General features: G+C 38.2%; 3 protein-coding genes across 3 annotated transcripts in view; 2 read left to right on the top strand and 1 right to left on the bottom strand.

The window, feature by feature from the left end:
- LOC134676315 (pantothenate kinase 3) overlaps positions 1-10,623 on the top strand; it is a 58,631-nt gene extending 48,008 nt beyond the window's left edge. The window contains exons 13-14 of the mRNA XM_063534691.1: positions 3,612-5,514; positions 6,080-10,623. Of these exons, the coding sequence (XP_063390761.1) occupies positions 3,612-3,711 (100 nt within the window). The 3' untranslated portion in view covers positions 3,712-5,514; positions 6,080-10,623. The remainder of the gene's footprint in view (positions 1-3,611; positions 5,515-6,079) is intronic.
- Positions 10,624-14,720: 4,097 nt separating this feature from the next.
- Positions 14,721-24,092, bottom strand: LOC134676290 (2Fe-2S ferredoxin). The gene is made up of 4 exons (XM_063534663.1): positions 23,781-24,092; positions 17,976-18,155; positions 16,741-16,840; positions 14,721-16,018 (listed from the first exon to the last, which is right to left on the bottom strand). The coding sequence occupies exons 1-4, from the start codon at positions 23,915-23,917 to the stop codon at positions 15,962-15,964; spliced, it is 474 nt and encodes a 157-aa protein (XP_063390733.1). The 5' UTR covers positions 23,918-24,092; the 3' UTR covers positions 14,721-15,961.
- A 474-nt stretch (positions 24,093-24,566) lies between these two features.
- Positions 24,567-27,252, top strand: LOC134676277 (tetratricopeptide repeat protein 1-like). Its single transcript, XM_063534648.1, has 4 exons — positions 24,567-24,890; positions 25,291-25,512; positions 26,581-26,737; positions 26,956-27,252. Exons 1-4 carry the CDS (start codon positions 24,713-24,715, stop codon positions 27,233-27,235), a joined length of 837 nt encoding a protein of 278 aa, XP_063390718.1. The 5' UTR covers positions 24,567-24,712; the 3' UTR covers positions 27,236-27,252.
- The last annotated feature ends 51 nt before the right edge of the window (positions 27,253-27,303 follow it).

Here is a 27,303-nt window from a genome sequence, read left to right as displayed (position 1 = left end):
TGCTACTGTTTATGGGCTGAGGATTTTGTGATTTGTGCGTAGACTCTACATAATAATCATTAAAGGCAGTGGCGATTTCCACTGGATCTGAGACTATTGTGTCGTTATGCATGATACGTTCTATTGTTACTGGTGGATTTGAGCTAGATATTTGGTTCTTTATTACTAACCATGATGCTCTACACTTATTAGAGCTCTTTTTAATAAATTTTATGTTCGCATTCCTTTTAGAGTTGTTAATACACCGTTTTAGTAAATTCGAATATTTGGTGTACATAGTCTTATGTGTATCATTTTTATCCCTATAATACTTGTATCGTATTTTACGTTTGGTTTTGCAGCTCACTTTTAAACCCTTAGTTATCCAGTTTTGTTTAAATTTATTGATATTATTTATTATTCGTATCTTAGGGAAACAAAGATTGTAGAAGAGACACAATAATTCGTGGAAGTTATTGAATGCCTTGTTTAAATTGGTTTCTTCGTAGATCTCTGACCAAGAAAGATTCTGCAAACAATATTTGAATTTTATTAAGTTGTCTACGCTGTAGTCTCTCTTATAGATATAAAAGGTAGCAGGTTTCGGTTCTGCCATGTTAATAGGAAAGCTCAATAGTTGTGCCGTATCATGATCGGACAGATAAAGTGGAAGAACGGTTGCCTTGGCATTAGGGATATTACTAAGAAAGTGGTCTATGCATGAGGACTTGCGAGTAGGTACCTTAATATGTAAGGTCAGATTGTAATTTTTTGTGAGATCTTGTAATTCTGTTACCGTAGAGCTTTTTTTCAGTGTGTTTATATTAAAGTCGCCGGTTATTACCATATGCATATTTGTCTTATATATATTTTGTAACTCATGAAGCAATAAATCCAATTTATCTAAAAATATTTTTGGGTTAGATGACGGAGTTCTGTAAAGGCAGATAATAACAAGCTTTTGTTGTGGCAATTCTATTCCGCAAACCTCAAATACTTTTTCCGCGGCCAGATTCTTTGGAAATGCTATTTCTCTGTAATTTAGACCATTTTTAGCTAAAATACATGTTCCCCCTCTTTGTTTCTCTCTACAAAATCCAGCTACCATCTCATAATTGTAGAGATTTACGTATTTTTCGTAACCAGGTTTTAGAAATGTCTCCGTTAGACATATGATGTTCGGAACGTAGTTTTTTTGTTTTAGTTCATTTAATGTTAGTTGTAGTATATCCTGCTTGGCTAATATACTAGCTATATTCTGGTGGAAAACTAAAAAATCGGCAGCAATTGAATCTTTAGGCTCGAAAAAACTCACTCTTTTTCACTACTGGGAAGTAATATGTTATTGTTCCCTTTTTTGTCCGATTAATTTCCGTGGAATATTGTAAAGGAGTCTTTTCCACAGTTTCCGCAAGTTTTTCCGAGTTAGCACGTGCAAAATAATATGGAATAGTGCCTTTTTTTAACTGAGCTAATTTTGTTTTACTAGTTTTATTTTGGCTTGGTTCATTACGCACTATCAATTTTTTAAGTTCACTTAAGTTTAAATATTTGTTGCTGTAGTCAATACAATCTATCTGATAGTTAATTGAGTCACACATTTTAAAAAGTTTATTATACGAACAATTAATAAAGTGACTATTTTTATATTCATTGCATAATTTTTCAATCGCGAAATTCAATTTAATTGTATTTACATGTACAGTTTTTTGAACACTTAATATTAGCACTGTAAAGCTAGCAAACTTTCTAAGTATAATTCGCAGGTGAGATAGAGTATATTGCATATTGTGATCATTTTCACCAATGCATATCACAATTTTGTCTTCTGGTTTTAACTCCGCCGCCTGACAGTTCTTCGTTATTTCAGCGCTTAGAGCATATGGTTTTGTGATAGCTGTAATTCTATATTTTACGTAATTGTTTGTCGCTCTTGAACGCGTTAAAGCTGAAGCGAGACCAACGCATTGCTGGGTGCCGACAATGACAATATTAGGTATTGAGTCATGTTTCCCGTTTTCTATGAGTCTTGGTAGAGCTGAAGGCAAGGGTATCGTACTAGTCTTCACCTGCGTCGTGTTGAGAGTGTTGGCCTTGTCCAAATATTGTTCATCTGTCATCGTGGCCTTGTGCAGGGGTTGCTCATGGTTTTGAGTTACTGGTGAAGAGTTACACATCGTCAATGTCTTTCTAATTTTATTTAGGGGGTTACTGTCCGATGTTGGAGATGTCGTAGTTGAGTTTTTCGGTGTTATCCAAGTGTTCGAAGCTTTAATTTTGTTTTTCGGAGTAGATCTGCGACTTGGCGTTTTGTCGCTGAGTAAAGTTTTTAGGGTAGCAATTTGTCGCTCCAAATCGATTTGATTTTTTGTTAATCGTGTTACATCAACATTTAAATTAGTTATTTCCTCATGTGCGCTTTCGAGTTGTATTTTAAGTATGTCGATAGTGTCCTTAAGTTCTGCTATTTGTGACGCTTCTGTAGCGTTTGGCATACTTTGGGTACTATTATTAAGAATCGAGTCCACAGATTCATCCAATGAGCTCTTTGATGTATGCAAGGAGGATAGACTACGCTGGTCTACTTTTTTTTTGCGTCGAGTTATGTTGTCTATAATTCTATTCGGTGTACATTGAGGTTCTTTGTCTGTATTCGGTTGACATTTTTCTTGGGATTTAGTAATTGATCCTACAATTTGAGTTTCTTTTAATACTGTTTTAGATGTCGATGGTAGCGGCAGTAAATAATCTGTCAACGCTGATCCCAAACAACGGCTGCATTTCCAGTCATCCTTAGACTGAAGGGACATGAGACGGAAGCGCGACAGTGTAACATTAGTGCAATTCAAATGTAGCGAGAGCTTACATATAGAGCACTTCATAAATTCCTTATGTTTAGGTTGTTTGATTTCTTCGGCGCATTTTGCGCATAGCCTTTGCGTTTTGCTAATTTCTTTTTGTGTTTTTTTGTTTGGACTCATTGTGATTTAATTTTGTGAGTCAAGCTTTATATTAAATGGAGTGTACAATCGATACTTAAAATCGATTTAGAATCAATTTACAGTTTCTGAACGCAGTCTGATTTCTCGACTGGTAACATTATTTTTGCTTTACGGTTGGTAGTACTGCACGCCTGTCAAGTGTGTCGTCCAATCAGAAATGGGTATGTGACATATGTGCGGTTTGTTGACACACTTCGAAGTAAAACGGTGAGATGTTGATTCTTACCAGGATCTAATGTTGGTGTTAGTCCGTCTCAGCTAGATGTAATATTCTTGTATATTGAAGTCCTTTACGTATTAAAACTTTTGAATACACGTACACTGATATTTATACTCTTTAACATATTAATTTCGATTAAAAACTCGCAGAGCTCCGATTACATATGTTTGCTAGCCTGGGGTTGCCAGCATTCCTTTATTTATTTATGAATGCCTTTAGGCATTAAGTCCGCGGCGGACTTAATGCCTAAAGGCATTCTCTAGTCCGCCATTTGTACATTTATCCTGTGTTTGTGCAATAATATAAGATAGCCAACAAATGACATTATGAAAATCCGATATTCGTCACAGGGGCCACTTCTCCTTCCTTAGCCTGCTAGACCTTTTTTGACGTAAAGGCTTTTTTTCTAGATATTTCGGCGCCGTGGGCTGCCTCCTGCAGCTAGACGACCACTACCACCGCAAGGAGAAGCCCCGCCCCAGCGCGCAGCCCCAACACGCCGACCGGTGATCGCGCACCCGCCAGGAGGCCGAGGAGGGCTCAGGAGGTGTAGTAGGAGTTTAGCCGTAACACAGAATAAATAATACTAGTACGTACAGAAGGTTCACTCTCTAACAAAACAGATATGGCCGATAGGTAGGGTTGCCATAATTAGTCGGAACCGATAAGGGACAATGGACAACTGTTTTACCTGAGGGCCATATTGAGCCCCAGAAACGTTCGCGTGTGCCACCGAGGGAGGGGGGGGGGTGTATCTGGTTGCTTTGCTGTTTGGAGCTGGGGTTCTAGAGCGCTATTAATAAATAAATAAACATTATAGGCAGGGTCACTACCCACTAGGCCAGACCGGTCGACCAAATACCGGACAAAAACGGGACCAGTAAAAATACGGGACGTGATACTTAAATACGGTGACAGTCCCGTATATACGGGACGTATGGCAACCCTACCGATAGGTGGCGCAAGCGCAGCAGACGTCTCCGTAGACTACTGCTATACACCAAAATTGGTGTGGGCATGATAGCATCTAAACCATCATCTGACAAAGTATCAAGTGGGATGCGACTGACGATATTTGCTCCTGGCCCGCGGTCTATTAACTTTGACTTTTAAATAAAATATACTAATTACAGAATAATGCTGACGTCATAATGTGACGTTCCACGGCAAAAGGTACCTTATGGCGGCTGGCGCTTACGTCGCATAGCGCCGCAATAATATTGGCGTTAATAACAGCGTAAGCGCCAACCGCCATAAGGTACCTTTACACGTGGGACGTCACATATGAGTTGAAAATAAGTGTTAATGTTGCATAATTTAAAATTCATTTCCTTTTAAAAAAAAATTATTATGAACAACTCAAAAAACCGACATTTAATAATCGGGACTTGACATTTTATTCATTATGAGTATTATATTATTTTTTACATGTGTTGAAGAAATACTTGTATTTCATGAAAGTGTAAGCATAATCAGCTATACAAATATTGACATTGCTAGGATATTTAGCATAGATATTTTTGTAGCCAAATATTACCATGGTTGACATATTTCGTCCGGAAATCGTGAAACAGGTAGAATCCTGTGAGAAATATCAAATGTTGTAAATATAATAAATATAAAGATCATACAAAAAAAAATATAGTCAGACCGTAAAAAGTCTGCAGCGATTTTGATAGCCCACGCAGTGCAAGTATCATTTTAAACGTCAAACTTCTATGAAATTATGACGTATACATAACACTTACACTGCGTGGGCTATCAAATCCGCTGCAGACTTTTATTGGTGCGACTATACTTGCATTAACTGTCATACTATGTGTTATGCTTTAGTTATGCTAAAATGCCAGCAAAATAATGAATTAATAGCATAATATTGTTACAAAAATCCAGATACAGATGTACCTAGTGCATAATTATTTTCCATCGTATTTTCACGGAAACGTACGAACGTGTCTGCTATTTCAGTCAGTCTCGGTACAAAAAGTACTGAGGTTGGCTGAAGTAGCATGACAAATACGAACGTTTCCGATAAAATACGATGGGAAACAATTATGCACTTTACATCTGTAGCTGAATTGATGCGTCAACGAGATTTTATAATATAATTGTAAATCAGTTTATAAAATATTTCAATTTCATTGTCAGCAATAATAGATATTATAGGTAGGAAAGAATAGTAGGCGCGGTCTCTTTCTATCGCATTGGCCAGAAAGAGATGAGCTATGTACTGTCAGAAGCAGAAGTAGCTAAACGGGCCAAGACTCCAAAATTATCTGTACACATATTTGAGAATAAGAGAGTGTATAGCTAGTTTTAGTTTTAGTTTTAGTTTAGTCTAGGAGACGGACACTCCAAAATCAAACCCGGAACTGGTAACTCCGTTAGGCGCGAGTAGGATGTTATCCGAAAAGCGGCAGTTACCTGCAGCCAACCTGGTGGTTCCTCACGTATTGGCATGCCATTCCTGAGGGCCAAGCTGGGGAGGTCGAGAGGATGGTACAGGTCCTGGGCAACCCTGTATCGTCAAACAGCGTCCCGGGCGATGCAGCGTCTGTGGAGAGGTCACTTCACCCTCATCGTGTCCGCGGTGAGGAAAACAACACGGGAAGTAACAGTTACCGGTTATAAGCCTGCGCGTATGGGCGTAAGCGCGGGTGCCAGGGGTTACTTTCGACCTTGCCCGAAAACGCGCAAAGCGGCACAACCCGCCGGATAATGCCGACATGACTCCTTGCTTCAGCTGCCATAAATGCGGTCGCAAATGCCGGTCCCGCATTGGCTTATACAGCCACGAGAGACGTTGTTCCTCGCTAACAGACGCTGCATAAATCATCTGTCAAGATGCTAAAGGCCTGAATGAATGAATGATAGCTAGTTTTGAACGCTTGGCCCACTTACTTACATCTCGTGCTGTCTATAATTCTATAAATGGGAATCTTTCAGACATATGTGACGTTTTCAGGTAAAAAGTACCACATTGTCATTAACCATAAGAACGAAATTTGCTTATATTTTTATACGAATAAGCTGTCAGCGCGTCCTTATGGCAAGCAACAATGTGGTACCTTTTGCTTGAAAACGACACATTCGACACATATATAATTAAATTATGTGAAAAATCATATAAAAGAGCAGAAGTGTCGTTATACGAATTTAATCCTTATGTCAACGCACGTAAGTCGCTATTGCATTGAACCCACTGACGGTAATATCCGTCGAGGGGGAACGGTCATATACGGGGATAGTCCTTATTTATGTTTTTTTAGTAGTCATTCCTAAAGGCACAAATATGATTTCCACTTTTAGATGTATTTTTGATATTATTGTGAATTTTTTTTGCGTTAAACGCATGAGAGTGGGCGAAAAAATTATTGGAACCGATTTTAAAATTCATTTTATACCAGAACTCTCTTAGTTGCATGTTCTAATAAAATAATGTTAGAGTAATTCGCCAGTAACTGGCCACCGGCCAATAACTGGCCACCCTAAACTAAAAATTAATTATACCTTTCCTTAAATAGAATTCATTTTAGTTTAAGGTTTCAATAACTAGCCAATTTAGGGTGGCCAGTTACTAACAGGTGGCCAGCTACTGGCGAATTACCTTATGTGTATGTGGTGTGACTTATTAATAATGACCAAATAAATGTATAAAAAAATCATAAATTGTATTCAAGTATTGAGCTGTTCGGTATAAAACCTTGAGTTTACAGATGTAGTGTATAATTATTTTCACCTCAGCAGCTCGAACAAGGGTACTTTGCTTCTTAAAAACAGTGAGCAAAATGCGATTTTGCTCACCGAGTCATTTTGTCTCACTCAGTGAGCAAAATCGCATTTTGCTCACTGAGTGAGACAAAATGAGTGAGCAAAATCGCTTTTTGCTCACTGAGTGATACAAAATGCCATTCAAGTGACCTTTATAGTCAAATGTCATTTCAACATGCGGGATCTAATACAAGTTCGATATACTTGGGTTCTATTATCTGTCCCTCTAGGTATGTTCTCACTGCTTAGGGTGAAAAATTTTGTAAAATTTTCTACACGAGATCAAAGTTATTTACATCTCGTGCGCTTTTGTATCCCTTACTACGCTCAAGATTCTAAATTAGATATTATAGAGTCTTTCGCTTGCTCGGGACTCAAAATAAGCACTCGAAGAAATATCAAACTTTGATCTCTTGTTGTACAAATAACTATTTCCATCGTAAATTCACAGAAACGTACAAACGTTTCTCGCTATTTCAGTCAGTCTCGGTACAAAAAGTACTGAGGTTGGCTGAAGTAGCATGACAAATACGAACGTTTCCGAGAAAATACGATGGAAATCAATTATTCACTATAGTTCGCTTTTTTAGATTTAGAAAAATAACTACGCAATCTTGACGTGTCTTTTAATTGAAAAACGCTTTTTTTTAATCAGTAACTATTACTTATGATAGCAAGAGAATGTATATGTGACATCCTACGGGTAAAGGTACCTTATGGCGGTAGGCGCTTACGCTTTTATTAACGCCGCTCCAATACTAATTCGGTGCTATGCGACGTAAGCGCCAACCGCCATAAGGTACCTTTTCCCGTGGAACGTCACATATAATCGTATATTATACAAAATGGTTACATATCGGCCGTGACGTATGTTTCAAAAGTGTAAAAAAAAACATCAAGATTGTTTGCCTTTTTTCTAATGCTAAAGAAACGAACTATACATCTGTATATCTATTTCGATCATTATTATTTATTAGCTTGGATATAGCCCACTCTCGCCAATGTTTATTTCCAAAACTACACTAAGCTATGTAGTAAAATAATTTAGTTTAATTATGATGGTGGGTAAGATTTTATACGTATTTTTAATTTATATTTTTATGGGTAAACGTGAATTATGTTGTGATACTAACGAGCGCAAAGCAGGGTGACAAACTTAACGTTTTAATTATTTTAATAGATGACGAAAACTGGTTAGACTGTTTTTTAAGCTCTTATGCTTTATTTCTTTACAGATTCTCTGTTTTTATATATTTATTGCCCTAACTCTGTATCGTTAGGTACTTAAATAATACAAATAATTTGTACGTAGTTATAACATGTATTGATTAACCAACCAAATATGTGACGTCCCACGAGTAAAGGTACCTTATGGCGGTTGGCGCTTACGCTATTATTAACGCCTCTCCAATATTATTGCGGCGCTATGCGACGTAAGCGCCCACCGCCATAAGGTACCTTCGGCCGTGGAATATCGCATATAAAGCCATCTGGATGTCACTGAACGACCTGACTTTACGTCCTACATTATTTGATCGTGTAATGTTTTCATCTACCCTCAACTGGCTTAAGAAGCCATTTGAGAGTAGATTTTGTTTACTCTTTTTTAAATACCTAAAGATACAGACTACACTACCTAATCTGTCTGATCTTGTACTAAAATGAATACCTAAAAAGTCCGCTGAATTGGGTAGTCGAAATATCATTTAATATCTACATTCTAGCATATAAAAACAGTTAGTTTTTATATGCTAGAATCTAGATTAGCCGGACCAGACGTTGGACCACATCAGGTGTCAAACATGGATTTGTGTCGCTTAACTTCAAACTCGGGTAAATCCATTCGACCCTCTCGGGTATTATCTTTTGTTAATACCAAAATCGCATAATCTAACAGATGGATTTACCCGAGTTTGAAAATAAGCGACTCACTTGTGTCTTCGAGCAACACCGGCTTCCGACACGTCGGAAGGGAGGGGCCCAAGCGATATCTCACCGTACAAATCTTTCTGCCATTTTTCGCGGGGGGAAGGTGCACACAGTCGCACTTCTCACACACTTACATACAAAATCCAATCAGAGGCCCTACCGCGAACCACGTTCGACGTGTTGCCTCTCTATGGCACTTGTAAATTCATACGTAAGTGTGACAGGGAGGCAACACGTCGAACGTGGTTCGCGGTAGGCCCTCTGTAATGACGACACAAATACATAGAAAATGACACACGTCAAAGACAAATCTTGCAAACCTCGATCTCTTTTTGTGTACGGACGAGTGACTAGTGTCACAACACGCACACTAACACATTTTCGTTGATGTATGTCATTGTATTCTGAGAGATGAGAAGTCGGATTTGTCGCTCGACCGATCCGCAATTTGTACTGAGCGAGCAAAATCGATAAATCCAACAATTACTTGAGACTCAAATATAATAATTGTATTTAAATGTAATTAAACGTATGATATGTAAAAAAAAATATTACATGTGAAATGTAACACTTTCTTTTTGTAAATTTGATATCCCCGACCTCTTTTTATAACAAAAAACCGAGCAAACAGGCATTTTTGTGCAGCAGTGTTCACGCGCGCGTCTGGACTCGGTCTAGTGAAAAATCCAAGTGCAACTAGTTTTATTACCCGCGGTAGATTAAATTGACACGCTAATCTTGTACCTCGGCAGAGGGGAAATAGTGCGAATGCCGCCTCCCTTCCGTGTGTGTTGCTCGAAGACTTGTGTATAATTATACCTATGTATTTTAGTTATTGTATAGTTGACGAAATACAATTTGCATCGATTCGAAATACGAGATCGTTGGAAAGGGGTCATCCATTAATTACGTCACACCAATTTCTAGGTTTTTTTTACCCCTCCCCCCCCCTTGTCACACTTGGTCACATTTGGCAAACCCCTCCCCTCCTAGTGTGACGTCACATTTTCTCTACGAAATCGCCAAATCGAATTAAGTAAGTACCTAAGTATTATTAATATTTTATCGAAATATTTTTGACGATATAAATATTAGTAATTTTATAACCCAAAACTGCTTAGGAAAGAAAATTAAACGATTAAAAACTATTTTCGTTTTAAAAACTTGTTATTTAAATGTACAGCGAACTAAATAATTTAAATAAATTTTCGGTTACTGATTAAGTTAAAGTGACGTCACAAAGTTTGTGTCTCCCCCCTCCCCCATGTCACAATATGTCACATTTTCTTGACCCCCTCCCTCCCCCTAAACGTGTGACGTAATTAATGGATGACCCCAAATTATATTTCGTCCACAATACCTGTAACAGCTGTCATTCTGGTACTATTAGTGGTGTCAAAATTAGAACATACTCGTAAAAATGTGCCAGATTGACATCTCTCACGGGCACGTTATATGAAAACTGCATATGTATATTTGGGCATTTTGTGGCCAAAATGAAAAGCAAGTTCTTAAATTCAAAGACAGTTGTGGTACCAGGATCACATGTAGATGAAGTGGTACTTTATCATTGTTTAATCGTAAATTGAACTTTATGACAAGGTGCCTAAGTTGTTTTTCGCCTGCTTCCGGCGCTTATTGTTGAAAATGGACGAGGTGTGGGCGGTCGTGTGGAGCGATTTTAAATATTTTGTATGAATAGAAATAAAATAATCTATTACACGGTGTTGTTTTATTTAGGAACCTTACAATTTCAAAAATATCCCTTTTATTTTAACTAGGAAAATGCCTAGGATATATTTACCAAAATACATTCAAATTATCTAATCAACCAATTCATTAAAGTCGTAAACCAATTTAGGCGGGAGTCCCCCTTGCCGTCTAAGCCCTCTCTTTAATCCTAAAGAAACCTCCATCACACCCCGGCCATCCTGATCGCTCGGCGCGTCCTCGTCTTCGACTAACTGCTCAACGATGTTCAACAAATTATGCTTCTTCTTTTTACCTTTCGTCAAGTGTATAGCATCGTTTTTCCCAAATATCGACCTTATATTATTATAATTATCATCAATTTCATTATCATTCTCAAATAATCTTAATTTATCACCTTTAACTAGTTCGTTTTTTCCAAATCTAACATCCTGTATTCTTATGTTATTAATCCCATCTTTAATATCTCGTCCGTTATCAAATGATTTTCTAGTGTTTAAATCTGGGTCTTCAAAGTGTACGAGGGTATCGAATCTTCTGGATTCCGGGATATGGAACGCCTCTTGTGATGTTTGTAGTATCTTGATGGGGCGCAGTTTGGGTTTGACCCATCTGGGGGGGCGGTGGCGTAGTTTGGGGAGGGGGCCGGCTTGTATAGCTGATACTAAAAGGAGAGATGAATTTAATAGAGTCGGACCAAAAAAAGGCTGCAGCGGATTTGATAGCCCACGCAGTGCAAGTGTCATTTATACGTCATAATTTAATAGAAGTTTGACGTTTAAAAAAACACTTTCACTGCGTGGGCTATCAAATCCGCTGCAGACTACTCTTGGTCTGACTCTACAAGTATTATGGTGATGAGGGGACATACTCGTATGTAGTAGACATGCCGCAATAATCTAGAAGATTTTCCCAAAGAATCGAAATATAGGTATCCCAAATAGTTAAGTTTTTATGATTCGTTTTGCGAAAGTCCAATTTGAACCTTAAATCGGAACTCTTGAAATTCTACGACAAGCATACGAACGATAAATCGTACTATGCCTGGAGAAGGGTCCACCCTGTCTGTAGGTACTGTAGGTACTTTCCCAGTATACATTGTAAGTTCCTCTATGAAAAATAAATGTAATACTTACTTGCAAATAAGCAAACTATGGCGAAATGCATATCTATAGAATTAGTGCCCCTATATGTGCGTCATAAGTACGACTATTCAATCGTCGAGGAAAATAAAGTGCCTACTAAGCGTGACTATACTCGCAACTGTGAGGGTTCTGCGTTACATCTTTTCCATTTATCTTGGACTAGCAACCAGGGATGTTGCGGATATTCGCATCCGTATCCGCGGAACATCCGCATTATTTTCAACATCCGCATCCGCATAAAATCGATGCGGAGCATCCGCATGATGCGGATGTCGACCAAGTCGGTAACAGGAACGTATTAGCGGCGGCGCCGGCGGCGTAGGTGTTAGGTAATTTCGTCATTATATATAACGAAATCGTCTAGATCCCGAAAAGTCGGCCAAGTTACTGTTTATTAAATAAAACGCACCTATATTTTTGCTCAAATACTAAACGTTTCGATTTTTTTTTAATAAAAAATGTTATAAATGTTTGATGTTTTTTAAGTACCATATCTTGACATCCGCATCCGAGGATGTGAGGCTTTAAATATCCGCATCCGCGGATGTCAAAAAATCTGCATCCGCAACATCCCTGCTAGCAACTCGCCCCGGCTTTGCACGGGTAGATCAACCGATTGAAACAAATCTTCCTCAAGAATCACTCTATTGATTGTTGAAATAGTATGAAAATCCGTTCAGCAGTTTTTGAGTTTATCGCGAACATACAGACAGACGCGGCGGGGGTCTGTTTTATAATATGTAATGTAGCATAGCGGAGCTGCTGGACCACCCCAGGAGTCAAGACACGTCTGTGATCGATGCGGCAAGAAGTGCCGATCGGCCATTGGTCTATACAGTCACCGCAGTCGATGTAGGCTGTAGAGTTGTAGACTACCTCCTCAAAATACTTTCTTCAGTCGCTGCAACTATCATCTGCAAAGATGCTGTGGCCAATGATGATGATGAGCATAGCTAACAGCAACAACCAAGCAATCAGCGTAATTAATGGCTAATCGAAAACTTGATTATAAAAGTATGTAAATGATTAAGCTAATTTTACGGTTTAGGTCACTCATTTTTAATAGTCACTCGCGCGACTGTTTGGACGCCGCGCAGCTATGGTGAGTGCTACTCATTAGGTATTTAAATAAAAGTAAATAAACAATTTGTACATTTTCGGGTAGTTCTAACATTTATTGGTTAACCGACCAATTACAAAACCGCCTGGATCTGTCACTGAACGGCCTGACTTTAACCTACACTATTTGATCATACACTGTCTTATGGAGCCATTTGGGGTAGATTTTGTTTGCTTTTATTGAAATACCTAAAGATACAGAGTATAGTGCATGAAAATGGAGACCTATAGGCTCTCCAAAACATATTACACGAGTGCCTAAGTTACTTTACCACTCTTGTGGATACAATGTAACTTTCAGTGAGAAATTCTCATCAGTTTCACATTGAATGCCGAAAACCAGACTATCGGGTATTTTACAAGCTTATTTAGTTTCACCTGACCGTTGTCTGTCTGTCTGTGTGTAATCAAATCTTGCAAGTTAAATTTGATCCACTTCCCGGTTTCCGATTGAGCTGAAATTTTGTATGCATGTATAAATCGGATGACAATGCAATATTATGGTACCATCGAGCTAATCTGATGATGGAGACAGGAGGTGGCCATACTGGCCATAGGAACTCTTGTGATGAAACAACGTAACCTAATTATGATATCGTTCCCAGGCCAAACAACCCGATAGTCGGGATCGTGGTACTATATACTGCGTCTTGTTTGGCTGGGTGGCAATGAATGTTTTAAAAAATCAAGCCGTCTTCACGAGCTGGTACCAGGCGTGACTCACTCCGCGATTCCGTCGCTTTGCTACAGGTAGCTAAAAGTGCATCCGTTCGGCCCCAATTTTGGGGTTTGCCATAAGCCGCGCGTGGCGCTGTCGCCACCTAGCGGCCATATCTGTGCTGATTGTAACAGACGCGTTTTGTTAGAAAGTGAGTCTTCTGTACCTAGTACTATTATTTATTCTATGCTGGTACCGTGAGGTTAAAAATAAACCGTTTGATACAGTTTGAACGAACCCTAATTCAATAATTACTGTAGCGGTAAAATCAAAGCGTGAAATTATTGATTAAATTAGTAGCAGGTACCTACCAGTGGCGGCGCGTCAAACATATCCATAGGCAAGCCGGGGCTAATTTGGCTTACATATTTCCTTTACAACTCTGCTCAAATGTCCAAAAACAGGCAAGCCGGTGGGAATCGGCTTTTATGGACGCGCCGCCACTGGTACCTACCTGCACACATCACGTATAGATACAGTAAATATTTATGTTACTTACTCTTCGAAGGCAGCAAAAATATGTGACACGCTCTTATGGCTCTACAAATAAGATCGTGTCAGATATTTTTGCGGCCTTCGTTGTGTAACATATTATTACAGTACACATAGGCCTACAGGTGACAATAATTTGTATACGAAAACAATTTTAAAATTTAGTTTGGTGATGAAATTATACTTTAACAATAAAACTAAATTATACCGATCCACGTATTCATAATGAAACTTTCCACCAAAATATCGTTCGCATCCTCTAAACTAAATTAAATTTTAAATGTATAACGAATAAATTGTTAGAACAACAATGTTAGCTGGGAAGAGCGAGGTAACTGTATTGTTAAAACGAAACCATTACCTAAATAAATAATTTTTCAATTTTCATTTTTTTTTCCTTTCTTAAATGCCAAGAAATATATAATTAGACTTAGAAAATTAAGAAATATTAAATAAACTTTCGTTCTAATTATACTCCACGTGTTTCTTTAGCCTTAGAGTCGCGATTTCGAGAGATTAACTTTAACTTACAATTAAGATAAACAAAAAAAAACAGTTGTAGATGAACAACTTTAATGTAAAATCTGTTTCAAAAATCTATAATTATGAACAAACATAATAAAATAAAACTGGAGCTTACATATATATTCATTACAACTAATACACGTATAACTTCGTATAAATATTTATAATAACTTAAAAAATATGCTACAACTAGTTTACTGATATACATAACATAACTGTATAGGTATTTGATGGAAATGTCCATACAAACAATTTGTGAATCGCGTTCTTGTAGTTTTGTGAATTTTACTAAAATAAATTATATAAAAAAAAAATAGTACCTAATTCATTCAGCTGCCTACCAGTCATACATAAAGATACCGAGAATATAAATATGCAAATTGTTCTAAGACGAATGGAATCATTTTATTAGGTATATACTGCGGCACATTTTTGTAACAGTTCAAAAAATATTCTACGTATCATGGTTCCTATTAGGGATGTGCCGACTAGGGACTAGTCGCCGACTATCCGGCCTCATTTGTAGTCGGCGATTAGTCGGCGACAAGTCGGCAAAAATGGCCGATTAGTCGGCGACGAGTCGCCAAATATGTATGGCCGATTAGTCAGCGACAAGTCGGCAACAATGGCCGATTAGTCGTCATAAAGATAAGTGAGAGAAAAACAGGGCTTTTTGCCCAACAACAAATATTTACCATAAGCTTTTCACATATACATATATCAAAAAAAGATGCTCCATGAAAAAAATATTATCTGTTAGCGAAAGTATTGTCACGTGTGGATAACTTTAAGTCTTGTCTGAAATGTTATTACTTAAGTAAACGTAAACGCTCTAAACTGTATGAAGAAATATAAAATAAATAAGAAATATATCTAGATATTTGCATAAACTGTTATTTCCCAAAAATAATCCGTGTGTTATAATTGTTTATGCACTTCGCAGACTAATGGACAACATAGCAGCGCGACGTCAAGTGGTAACTTGCACTTGGTTTGTTAATTCCTTCGTGATTTAAATCGCTTGCGCCTTCATGCCCGCCACCCCGTCTTACCCCGCCTTCCCCTACAGGTACTAGTTTAGTACCGACTATTGATTTGGCCGACTAGCCGATTAGCCGACTAGGTAATCGGCGCTCGGATGGCCGGTTAGTCGGCCGACTGGCCGTCTAAATCCTAAGGTTATAATTATTTCATACGACAATCGGACATAAGAACCGACCACACGGTCAATAATTCGAACAAAATTTTTCGTAAATAGGAATTTGGGTAAAATAGGTAAAAAGGTTATGGTAAATATTTGCTGTTTATTTCTCTTTGCCCTGTTTTTCGTATTAAATATAAACCTGCCGCATCAGCTGCGCGCGTCATTGATGGTTTCTGGCACTTTCACCTCCAGCCCGTCGAGTTCCTTGAAAGAGAATAGATTTGTATAGGTAATAGTAGTCGAAATAGCTCGCGTATTTGTCAAGGTCCGTCTCCATATTGCGCGGCAAGCTATCGAACATTGGCTCGCGCGGCAGCCGCGCGCAATGGATACCGGGCCGCCGCGCGAGCCAACTCGATCGTTGGCGCGCGAGCCACACGCCGCGCATAGAACCATTCAGTGTCGGTGTTTCGACGCGCGGCAAAGGAATGTTCGCGCGCAGTTGGGACGGGTGTGTATATTATATTTCAGTTATAGTATAGTATAGTATAGTATACATGGATAGTGAAAAGTGTCGTACTTTAATTAAATTATAGGGCACTAAACAGTTTCTATGGAACAGTAAATGTAGTGATTATCGCAACAGATTTTTTTTGATTTGGCTATATGTACTTCGTTCCGAATAATTAATTTTTGTGATATAATGTGATCGTTTGATCGCCTGCCGCGCGCGGCCGCCGCGCATAAGTTCAAGATGGTGCCGAAATTGGCTCGCGAGCCAAAATACAGGTTTGCCGCAGTCGAACATTACTCGCGAGGCTGCCGCGCGATATCGAGACGCGCCTTAAGAAAACTGATGTATGGAGTTACACTCTTTACTTCTATTTCGCTATGGTTAAACTTAGCTGCACGTAAACCACATTTACACATTCAGAACATGTTTTTGGTAAGTTAATTAATGTAAAATACTTTTTTTAACAAACTACCTTAGTCATGATGATTTGGCAGCCGAGCCGCGAGGTGTCCGTGAGGCCGTACGCCAAGTCGAGCATGTCACGCTCCTCATCGCAAGCTTCTTCTGGTAACCTGGAGACAACAGCGATTTTATTAAAATAAAAAATGTGTCTCTATTGTTTCCCAAAAAGTTTTAAGTCATAATGTATTATATATTCGTCATTGTTTGTTTACTTTTGTTAGTTTTAGTTTGTTTGGTTCAGAAACGCGTAACTTTTCAGGATTGCCATAAAACAAACCTAACCTATCTATAGGATAACCTTACGAAAATCCTGAAAACTTAACGGTTTCAATTTTAGGACTAATCGATAATATGACAAACAATACATTATGACTTAAAACTTTGTCAAACAAAGGGACCCCTAAAAAAACTATGAGGAATGGCGGCACAGCTTCGACGCATTTTGTAGCGCCTGTCGGGAGCAAGCAAACAAACTGTGACGAGAGGCGTAAGAAAGAGTAAGGTCTTTGGCCAGCAGTGGGATGCAATAGGCTATAGAAAAAAAGCTCGATGGATGTGTGGGGGATTTTTCTATTCATTGATTGATATTGATATTTATTGAAATCAAATTTTACAGCATTACAGCTAACACCAATGCACTGTAAAATTAAGTACCTAAGTAATAATAAAGCGATTAATAAATAAGCTACCTATTACATGTTTGATTCGCAAAAACGTAAAAAAACTTTTAAAAGTTTATGACTTTCGTGGGCAAACAAGTCGGAATTAGGTGCAAAAGATAAGAAATTATTAAGGAGTGTCCGGGAACGGACAATTCGAGAGTACTGGTGTGCAGTCGTGTGAATGGTTCCATTATCTAGGAGGCGATGGCTACGACTACGTAGGTAGTTGTCGGGAACAAAAAAGGTAGTCGTTTTCGCCACCAAGTCTAGGCAGTCTGATTCTCCCCTTAATATTTTAGATGTAGCAGACATTAGATTAACATTACGCCTTATTTCCAGGGAGTTAAAGTTAAAGTTATTCATAATTATGACCATCCTTGACTGGATACGGGATTAGAGTATTACACAAAAAATATTCAAGCCCAAGGAATAGTTGTTGTAAGTGACGTTGAAGTATGGTCAGCCAAGAAAGTGGTCTACCACTTTTCGACTCGAATCAGATGATAGAGTCGAAAAGTGATAGACCACTTTCTTGGCTGACTGTACCAGGCCTACCAGGGTATCATAGAGTATTAGGAGTTACCTGTCGTAGTCCTCCTGCTTGAGTATAACGTGACACGTGGAGCATGTGAGTGTCCCTTCACAGGCGCCGTAACCCTCAATGTTTAGGTCGTTGTTGACTATGACGTCCAGCAAGGAGTCTCCGACGTTCGCCTCGGCTTGCAGCCGCTTGCCGTCATGGAGCACGAATGTCACTTTCACCCTGGGGGATAAGGGTTACAGCGAAATGTACAATGTAATTATACACCCTGTTTTTTTTATTTCCCTCAATTTCAAGGGTGCATTCATGACCTTAAATCAAGTAACTTTCCCAAAGACACTGATATTCTAATGAACTCCATTTCGGAGATAATCATTTATTATTTTCCTATAAGGCCTCTTCAAGCGTGTACACTTGCCTCAAGACCGGTTTACATATTGATTAGTGTTTAGAATTAGTTCATCATTTGCTACTAAACTTAAGTACAATCTCGGTCGATCGATGTTCGAAATGACATTGTCACAGATTTCAATTGTTTGGTTGTGTTAAATGTAATGCCCGGGTTACAACAACGATATATGCTACATTTAATTACTTTTATGTTTTAAACTTAATTGTTTAAAAAAACCGGGGAAGTGCGAGTCGGACTCGCGCACGAAGGGTTCCGTACCATAATGCAAAAAAAAACGAAGAAAAAAGCAAAAAAATCGGTCACCCATCCAAGTAGGTACTGACCACTCCCGACGTTGCTTAACTTTGGTCAAAAATCACGTTTGTTGTATGGGAGCCCCATTTAAATCTTTATTTTATTCTGTTTTTAGTATTTGTTGTTATAGCGGCAACAGAAATACATCATCTGTGAAAATTTCAACTGTCTAGCTATCACGGTTCGTGAGATACAGCCTGGTGACAGACGGACAGACGGACGGATGGATGGACGGACAGCGAAGTCTTAGTAATAGGGTCCCATTTTACCCTTTGGGTACGGAACCCTAAAAAATATTTTTTATTTATAATTAACTATGCCATTTAGTTCTCGTTCGCCGCAAGCAAATTTCACATACATGATCGCCTCACCAAGAAGAACCGGGAATTATTCGCTAAGGCTCGGGAGAGAGGTCGCTCGGAACGTTGGCGGTTTATCTGGAGCAAGGAAGGACGAGTATATGCCAGAGAATCTGAGTCATCGAAAGTGCATCGGATCCGGAACGAAAGCGACTTATACCGTATTTTTCCCGTGGCGTCTTCCAGTGATAACATATAGCATTCGTGGCGAAATTGGTTTCACTAAGATAATGACTAGAATGAGTAATATGTATGCCTTAATTTATTTGATTAAAGTAATAATACTAGTGTTCCAGTATATTATAAGCTTGCGCATGTACTTAATGAAACATATCGATCATATTTTAGTTAATTTTAATAATGTGTTAATGAAATTGTATATTACGGTCGTATTGAAATGTGTACTGCACTATTTAAATGTAATATTAATGTTATTAAAGTATATAATGAAGCTCATGTATTCAATGAAGGGTTTCGGTTTGGTGCTAGGTATTTTTAATAATGTTTTATTGAAATATAATATCGCGACTCTTAATGATATCCTAATGAAATGTGTAATGTTATATTTAAATGTAATGAGCGTTTCCGGACAAACGTTTTATAAATTTGTTCACAAGTTGGTATACACACACAAAACCTTATGGCTGTATATGAACACTATCCTGCACTGGTTCACACACAAAATTATAAAATTATTATATAATTATTTATTTTTCTCCGAATACAGTGAAACTTAAACACTTTAAATTTGGACTTTTTAATGCAGGTTCTCTTTGTACTAGGTTAAAGCACAACGAGTTTTCAGTAGCAATGGAGCAACATAGACCGGAAATCGTAGCTATCAACGAAACCTGGTTGCAAACGGGCCAAGAGGGCCGCGCGCCATCTGTACCAGGCTATAGGCTGCGCCACGTCCCTCGTAAGCTTGGCACGCGGAAAGGTGGCGGGGGAGTAGGTTTTTATATTAAGAATGGTTTAAATGTTCGAAATTGTGATCACCCTTCCCACCCGGACGTTGAACAGATGTGGTTAAAAATTACAATAAATTCAATTCGTTTTATTATTGGCACTGCCTACCGTCCACCATGGTTAAGTATAGATGTATTTCTGGACACCTTAAGCGAAACAATTGTGTCATTTTCCTCATACGACCGTATTATTTTGAGCGGTGACTTCAACATTAACATGTTAGATGTGAATGATAATAAAACTAAGCATTTACAAGAATTTTTAGAGTGTAATAACTTAATAAATCATATAACAGAGCCAACTCATTTTACTGACCATAGTTCTACGCTTATCGATCTTATTTGCACTGATTCTACCATAATCAATGCTGAGGTGGACCATATTGAGCAATTGGGCGGTCATGCAATGGTTTTCATAAACTTAAACGTTAAAACATGCAAGGTACCCCCAACCGTTTATTACAGTCGGTCCTTAAATAAAATTGAGCAGTCCAACTTCAACACATATCTAAAACAATTGGATTGGAATCATATTTCTCTTCTAAAGAATATTGATGACAAATTGGCATTATTTAACGATTATATCTTGGAAATTTTTGACTTTTTAGCTCCAATTCAAAAGAAAGTAATAAAAGTGGCACCCAAACCCTGGCTCACTGAGAACATACGGTATATGATAAGTCTTCGTAACAAAGCGCAAAAGAAATTTAAACAGAGTAAGGACGAATCGGACAAACATAATTATAAGACATTGAAAAAATTGGTAAACACTAGTCTGTACTATGAACAAAAAGCTTATTTTGAGCAACATATTAATAATAATTTAAATAAACCTAAAACTCTGTGGAAAAATTTAAAGCGTCATGTAATTCCAGATTTTAAGAACAACTTTGTATTGCCACAGGATCTCAATGATCCTTCAAATATAAATAAAAAGTTTTTAAATGTTCCGGGTAATGTTTCTGTGGATGATGCCTCACTGGCTTACTTTGATAACCACCGGCACAACTCCTCCACATTCAGTTTGAGTACCATCGACGAGACCATAGTGGCAAAACTATTACTTACAACTAAATCCAATGCTATGGGCCACGACGGAATAACATTTGACATGATTTTAATGACTCTTCCACAAACTTTGACTATTATTACAGATTTGATAAATACTTCAATTTTAACGTCTGAAGTTCCCTCAGTTTGGAAAACTGCTATTATCCGGCCGATCCCAAAAATAAATGATCCAAAGGATCTGAAAGACCTGCGCCCAATCAGTATTTTGCCTTACTTATCTAAAATAATGGAAAAAGTAGTTTATGATCAGGTTTCAAAATATCTCGATTCTAATAACATACTACCCGAAAAGCAGTCAGGTTTTAGGAAAAAACGAGGCACTACTACAGCTCTTCTCGATGTTATAGATGAGATCCTGGCTGCACAGGACGTTGGGCAGGGTACAGTCTTGGTTTTGTTGGACTTCTCCAGGGCGTTCGACTCTATAAATGTTCCACTTTTGCTTTCAAAATTACGATACTATGGATTTGACGACAAAACCATACGGTGGTTCCATAGTTATTTTAATGGCCGAAAGCAAATAGTCAAATTGACAAAAACCGATGGTTCTTGCTTGGTGTCTGATCCCATTCTTGTGGAGAGAGGAGTGCCTCAAGGATCAATATTGGGGCCTCTTTTATTCATTTTGTACAGCAGCGATATTATCAACTGCATAAAATTCTGTAAATACCATCTTTACGCGGATGATCTGCAGGTTTTTCTATCGTTTCATCCTGGAGAGTTCGCTACCGCGGTTTTAAAGCTAAATGAGGATCTGAAACGACTCTCTGAATGGTCCTCTGCGAATTGCTTGGTCCTTAATCCTATGAAGTCTAAATATATGGTGCTTGGATCATTAAATCAAACTAATGCCATCATTGCAAAACAACCAAACATTAGGATTGATGACGTGAAAGTGGATCGTGTCGACGCAGCAAAAAATCTTGGACTCTTGCTGGATACAAATCTGCGTTTCGAAAAACATGTGGTGGACATTGTTCGAAATTGCTTTTATCGTTTAAAAGTCCTATATAATATTCAAAATTTTCTTAGTATAGCCCTGCGAGTGAGACTATGTGAGGCTCTTGTTTTATCAAAACTTAATTATTGTCTTGCAGCTTACGGTTCTTGCCTTCACGCTCGGTCGTGGCGTCTTATTCAAAGGGTTCAGAATGCTTGTGCCAGATTTTGTTTTAAAATACCCCCTCGTACGCATGTCACACCTTTCTTGAACAATGCAGGTATGTTAAAAATGGCTGCTCGCCAAGAGCTTATGTTCGCTTGCCTGCTGTTCGACACAATTCAAACCAAGCAGCCGTCTTATCTCTATAAGAAACTCCTATGGTTTTCAAAAAGTAACATTCACCACCAAATGAGAGCGTCACGAGCGATAGTGTTACAGGTTCCTCAGCACCGGTCTGCCGCTTTTAAAGGGAGTTTTCGGTACCGCGCAACCAAATGTTGGAATAATATACCACCACCAATTCGTCAATTAAAGAGCAAAGCGACTTTCAAATTAAAATATCGACTTCAACTTCTTAACCAACAAAAGCAACAATTTTAAATAGCATATGCCTTAAACTCACTCTTGCTCCCTTCTTTTTCTTCTTAAACTACTTTTTACTTAGCCAACCGCACTTTTTAATACTATAACGTTACCAAATGTCCAAAAATACACACACACACATACACTCACACAATAATGTACACATCACACACAAATTGCACAGTAGTTTTTTTTTTTTTATTTCTCGTACCAACTGTTTTTTAAATAAGCGTTGCATATTTGTATGTAAGGTACTGGCAGAATACCAGCGATGTGGCTTGCCGCATCACAATGCTGAGCCAGCGCCTTTTCTGTGCCACGACACATGGCTTCATAATTTTTTAGTGTAATAGTTAATAGTTTTTAGTAATTAAGTTGTTTTGCATGTTCTTGTCTTGTACTTTTTCAATGCCGTGTATGTTGTGGGTATGAATAAAGAAATTATCTATCTATCTATCTATCTCTTAAACATACTTAACCATACCCCAACTTTAACGGAATTAAAAAAAAAACATGGTGTAGAGTAAACTTATTCAGATGAAGGAAGTGCCTGGCGTCCATTGGTTCATTGGGTGGACGACATTCGGAAGATTGCGGGTCACTTATGGATGAGATTGGCTTAGGACCGGGACAAGCGGCATACTTGAAGAGAGGCCTATGCTCAGCAGTGGGCAATAAAAGGCTGATATGATGATGATGAAACTTATATGCGGGCACACAATTGTCCTATAGATAGTTGTTTTAGCAAATGGTCTAATAGTGAAGAGTCTCAACCAACATCTTGAAAGACTCTCGCTAGGTGGTTAGATCAAGGGCCAGATGCAGAAGGTGGTGATCTTGGATGCGACACGGATAGTCCGCCGGTTCCTCTCTCTACAGCCCTGACCACCAGTAGCTTGGGCCTTACCCTGCTGGCTGCTCGGCCATGCAACGGCACACTATGTACAATATACGTTTATACCCTTGCTTATTGGAATGAGACATTTTAAAAGTAAAAATAATATAATTGACCTTTGAAACTACCTATATAATTATATTATTTCATACAAACAATAGCTCTACAGATAGGTTATCCTGTTTTGTTTTAACAGTTAAGTACCTAGTTGTTCATGTTCAAGTGTAATCTTGAGTTTATCAATATTATATTGTGTAATCAATGTCAAATTGATCTAACTAGGAAATGAAAGAAATTGCTTTAAATACAAAATTACAACTTACTTTTCATCCTTTAACGCCTTTATAGATGTGGAGAGCGATGCAGGACTGCCAAAATTACTATATTTATTCCTAAACCCGTTATTTAGGGATCGTATTCGTGGATTGGTGAAAGTTCTTAAAATATGTCTGTAAAACATTCTGGTGCTTGTACACGACGGAAACTGTTGAGTCACTACACGTAAGAATTCTCTTGCCGGATACAAACGCTCTAGAGACAATCGTATGTTAATATTTAGACAAAATATTAGAAATTACAATTGACCCTGAATTCATTTACAAAATTTTAGGTTAAATTACGTTTCGTTATACAAAGCAGAGGAGACTTATGTCAATTGTTCATGTACGACTTTAAGCTTTTAATCCAGAAAAAAGTAAACGTATCTTCATCTAAGTTGTAAAAATTGTGACTAAATATTTTGTAAAGATTTATTTACTTTTACTGGAATAACTTTAAACGATATTAATGCGCGTAAAGATGACTCGTTTTATGCAGCTCAAATATTTTATGTATGCAATAATTAAACGCAATAGCTCGATGAGTGTTGCCAAGTGTAGGTTTCTAACCATTTTAGAGGAAAGGTGAGCTTCTACTTTGATCATTTTTACATTCAACAGTGACGATTATTACTTTCAAATTCAAATAAAACTCAAGGCACTTGTTCAGGTTCCTTGTTTTTTGTTATCTAATATAATAACTATCAATTTGGTGACACTCGCTAAAAATCTGTTTTTTACTAATGTGGAAATATTTTCTTTATAATTTGGCAACATAGGCTATGACATTGACAACTATGATTAGAATAAAACGATCTGTCATAAGCATACACCTCGAATGAACACTTATTGCGCTAAAAAATACTGTTTCGTCATTTATTGCCTGAATTCTTTACACATGAAATAGTTATCCTTCCCCTATATTATTCGTGAACATCATGTCCGAGCGGCTAAAGAGCACACAGCAGGTATCCAATGAGGAAGTAATCGAAGACTTGACGAGAGACCTTAAATCGTCTTTAAGTACAGAAAACACCTCGGAGGAGTTCGTGATTGACCCTGCAACTAGTGCAGAGGACATACCGCCTCCCGCAGATGGCCCAGGACAGACGTCAGGTGAGTAAATGGCAAATATAAAGCAGTAAGATCACCAACCGAAGGTTGCACAAAGACAGCACCCCGAATCTTTCTGGTCTTGGCAAGCTGTATAGTAATTTATATTGTGTGTATATGAGTCAGTATGCTTTAACTCTATTGTAAGGATATTATTGGTGGCTAAAATGAGAAAATAATAGGATATTAGAGATCATGGAAACACATTTTGAAAACCTTTGTTTAGCTATTTTGTCTATTCCTAGACATAAATAAAAGGGATTTGTATTTTTTAATTTTTGGTTGATTATTACTTGTAAAATTTTACATGTAAAAGTGCCCCTGTGGCCTATTTGCTGAATAAATCTTTGGTATTTTCCACTACATGTGAAATAGATCCTTATGCCCAAATTTACCATTTCAGATCCTTTAAACTATGTTCACCTAGAGAAAGACCCAGACCAGAAGGATGAGCCAGACAGTGACTCCGACTCTATAGACGAGGAGACCCTCAAGGACGCTGAGGTGGCCCTCACGGATGACGAGAAGGCGGAGAGGCAGCTTATTGCCGAGGAGTTGAAGACCGTTGGCAATGAGGCGTTTAAAGATGGCCAGTTTGAAAGAAGCATTGAGAAGTACACAGAAGGTGGGAAACTTACTATAGCTGGCAGTGGCGGCGCGTCCATAAAAGTTGATTCCCATCGGCTTGCCTGTTTTTGGATGTTTGAGCAAAGTTGTAATGTAAATATATAAGCCAAAGCCCTGCCACTGATCGCTGGTTTTTGTACAAGTGTAAAAATATGGGTGCACTCATCATACTCAAAAATATGTCCCATAGCGCGCACATACGCGCATAAGACGCAGAGTAGTAGCAACCCGAGACAAAACTTCCTATCTAACAGCATAGTGAAAGTGTGGAACAGTTTACCCGAGTCAGTGATCAGTGCACCTTCGATAAACTCTTTTAAAAACAAACTCGATGAACACTTTCGTAGACTACAAGTGGACATTTGATGTGCACGTATCAGCTTTAAGCTGCCTGTGCATTTACATATAATAATAATAATAGCTCTCATGTCAGCGAATTAAGAACTATTGGACATATTTTAGAAGTTGTCTACACTCATATTTTTATATTTGACTGTACCAGACCACCTACTATTTTTTGGCAGAGACTTTTGAATCAGAGTTTGATTTATGTTTAATTCACTTAAAAAGGGGGATATCTTTTTATGAAAAACATACATAAAGTAAACATTTTTCATAAGTGTGAAATTTGTTTAACCTTGATTTATTTGATCCGAGGATGTGGACCTCACAATATCATCCAGAATGGAAGTTTCCATTTCCAGTTCTTATTATTCAAAATTGGTGTCTAAAACATTCTCTAGCTAGCCACCAAATGTATGAATTTACGTACATTCCCAAGCTAGCTACCAAATGTATGAATTTACATCATAGACTAGGAATCCTCTAGACCGAGTTTAGAGCAATTATTTCATGCAACCGATGATTCCAAAAATGCGGGGGGTGCGCGGGACGAGGTGAGCGAAATCCCGTGCCGTGATTGGTCCGTTTAAAGACACGGATTTCACACAAAGCCACTTTCGATTCGAACATGGAGTAAAACTACCGTATGCGTGGCAGAGGGGGTAGCGCGACAATGCTCAGTCTGGAGGATGTTTTGTTTAGATATTTTGTTTTCATATTCCAGGTTTAAAAATCTGCCCGCTGCAGTTTACCCAGCAGCGCTCAGTGCTGTACTGCAATCGTAGCGCCGCCAAGATGAAGCTCCTCAAATATGAACAGGCTATCAAGGACTGCTGCAAGGCTATTGAGCTAGATGACAAGTATCTCAAGGCTTACATCAGGTATGCACACTTGTATACCATGTGTAGTATAGTAGTGCATAATCAAGTATTTTCCATCGTATTTTCATGGAAACGTTCGTACGTTTCTTGCTATTTCAGTCAGTCTCGGTACAAAAAGTACTGAGGTTGATTGTACTGAAATACACATTGGGCGGCATGAGGACTACGAGTTTTAACAGAATTAACAAATTAAATAAAAACTATTTTTATCTTTCCAGGCGAGCGCAATCCTACGAAGCCACAGAAAAGCTGGACGAATGTCTCGCAGACTACAAAAAGATACTAGAACTAGACCCCTCACACAAAGAGGCTCAAAAAGCCACCATCCGGCTCCCTCCACTCATAGAAGAAAAAAACGAAAAGCTAAAAGCGGAAATGCTCGGCAAACTGAAGGACTTGGGAAATATGATTTTGAAACCGTTCGGACTTTCCACAGACAACTTTAAATTGGAACAAGATGGCGAAACAAAGGGATATAAGATTAATTTTAAACAATAAATTTTTATAAAACTCTATTGTTTGGGTTTTTTGTAATTTTTTTCTAATTAGACTCCTAATATTTCTAA

Source organism: Cydia fagiglandana, chromosome 24, assembly GCF_963556715.1.
Source record: "Cydia fagiglandana chromosome 24, ilCydFagi1.1, whole genome shotgun sequence".
In the NCBI taxonomy this organism is placed as follows: Eukaryota; Metazoa; Arthropoda; class Insecta; order Lepidoptera; family Tortricidae; genus Cydia; species Cydia fagiglandana.
This window is presented reverse-complemented; position numbering and strand designations above follow the sequence as displayed.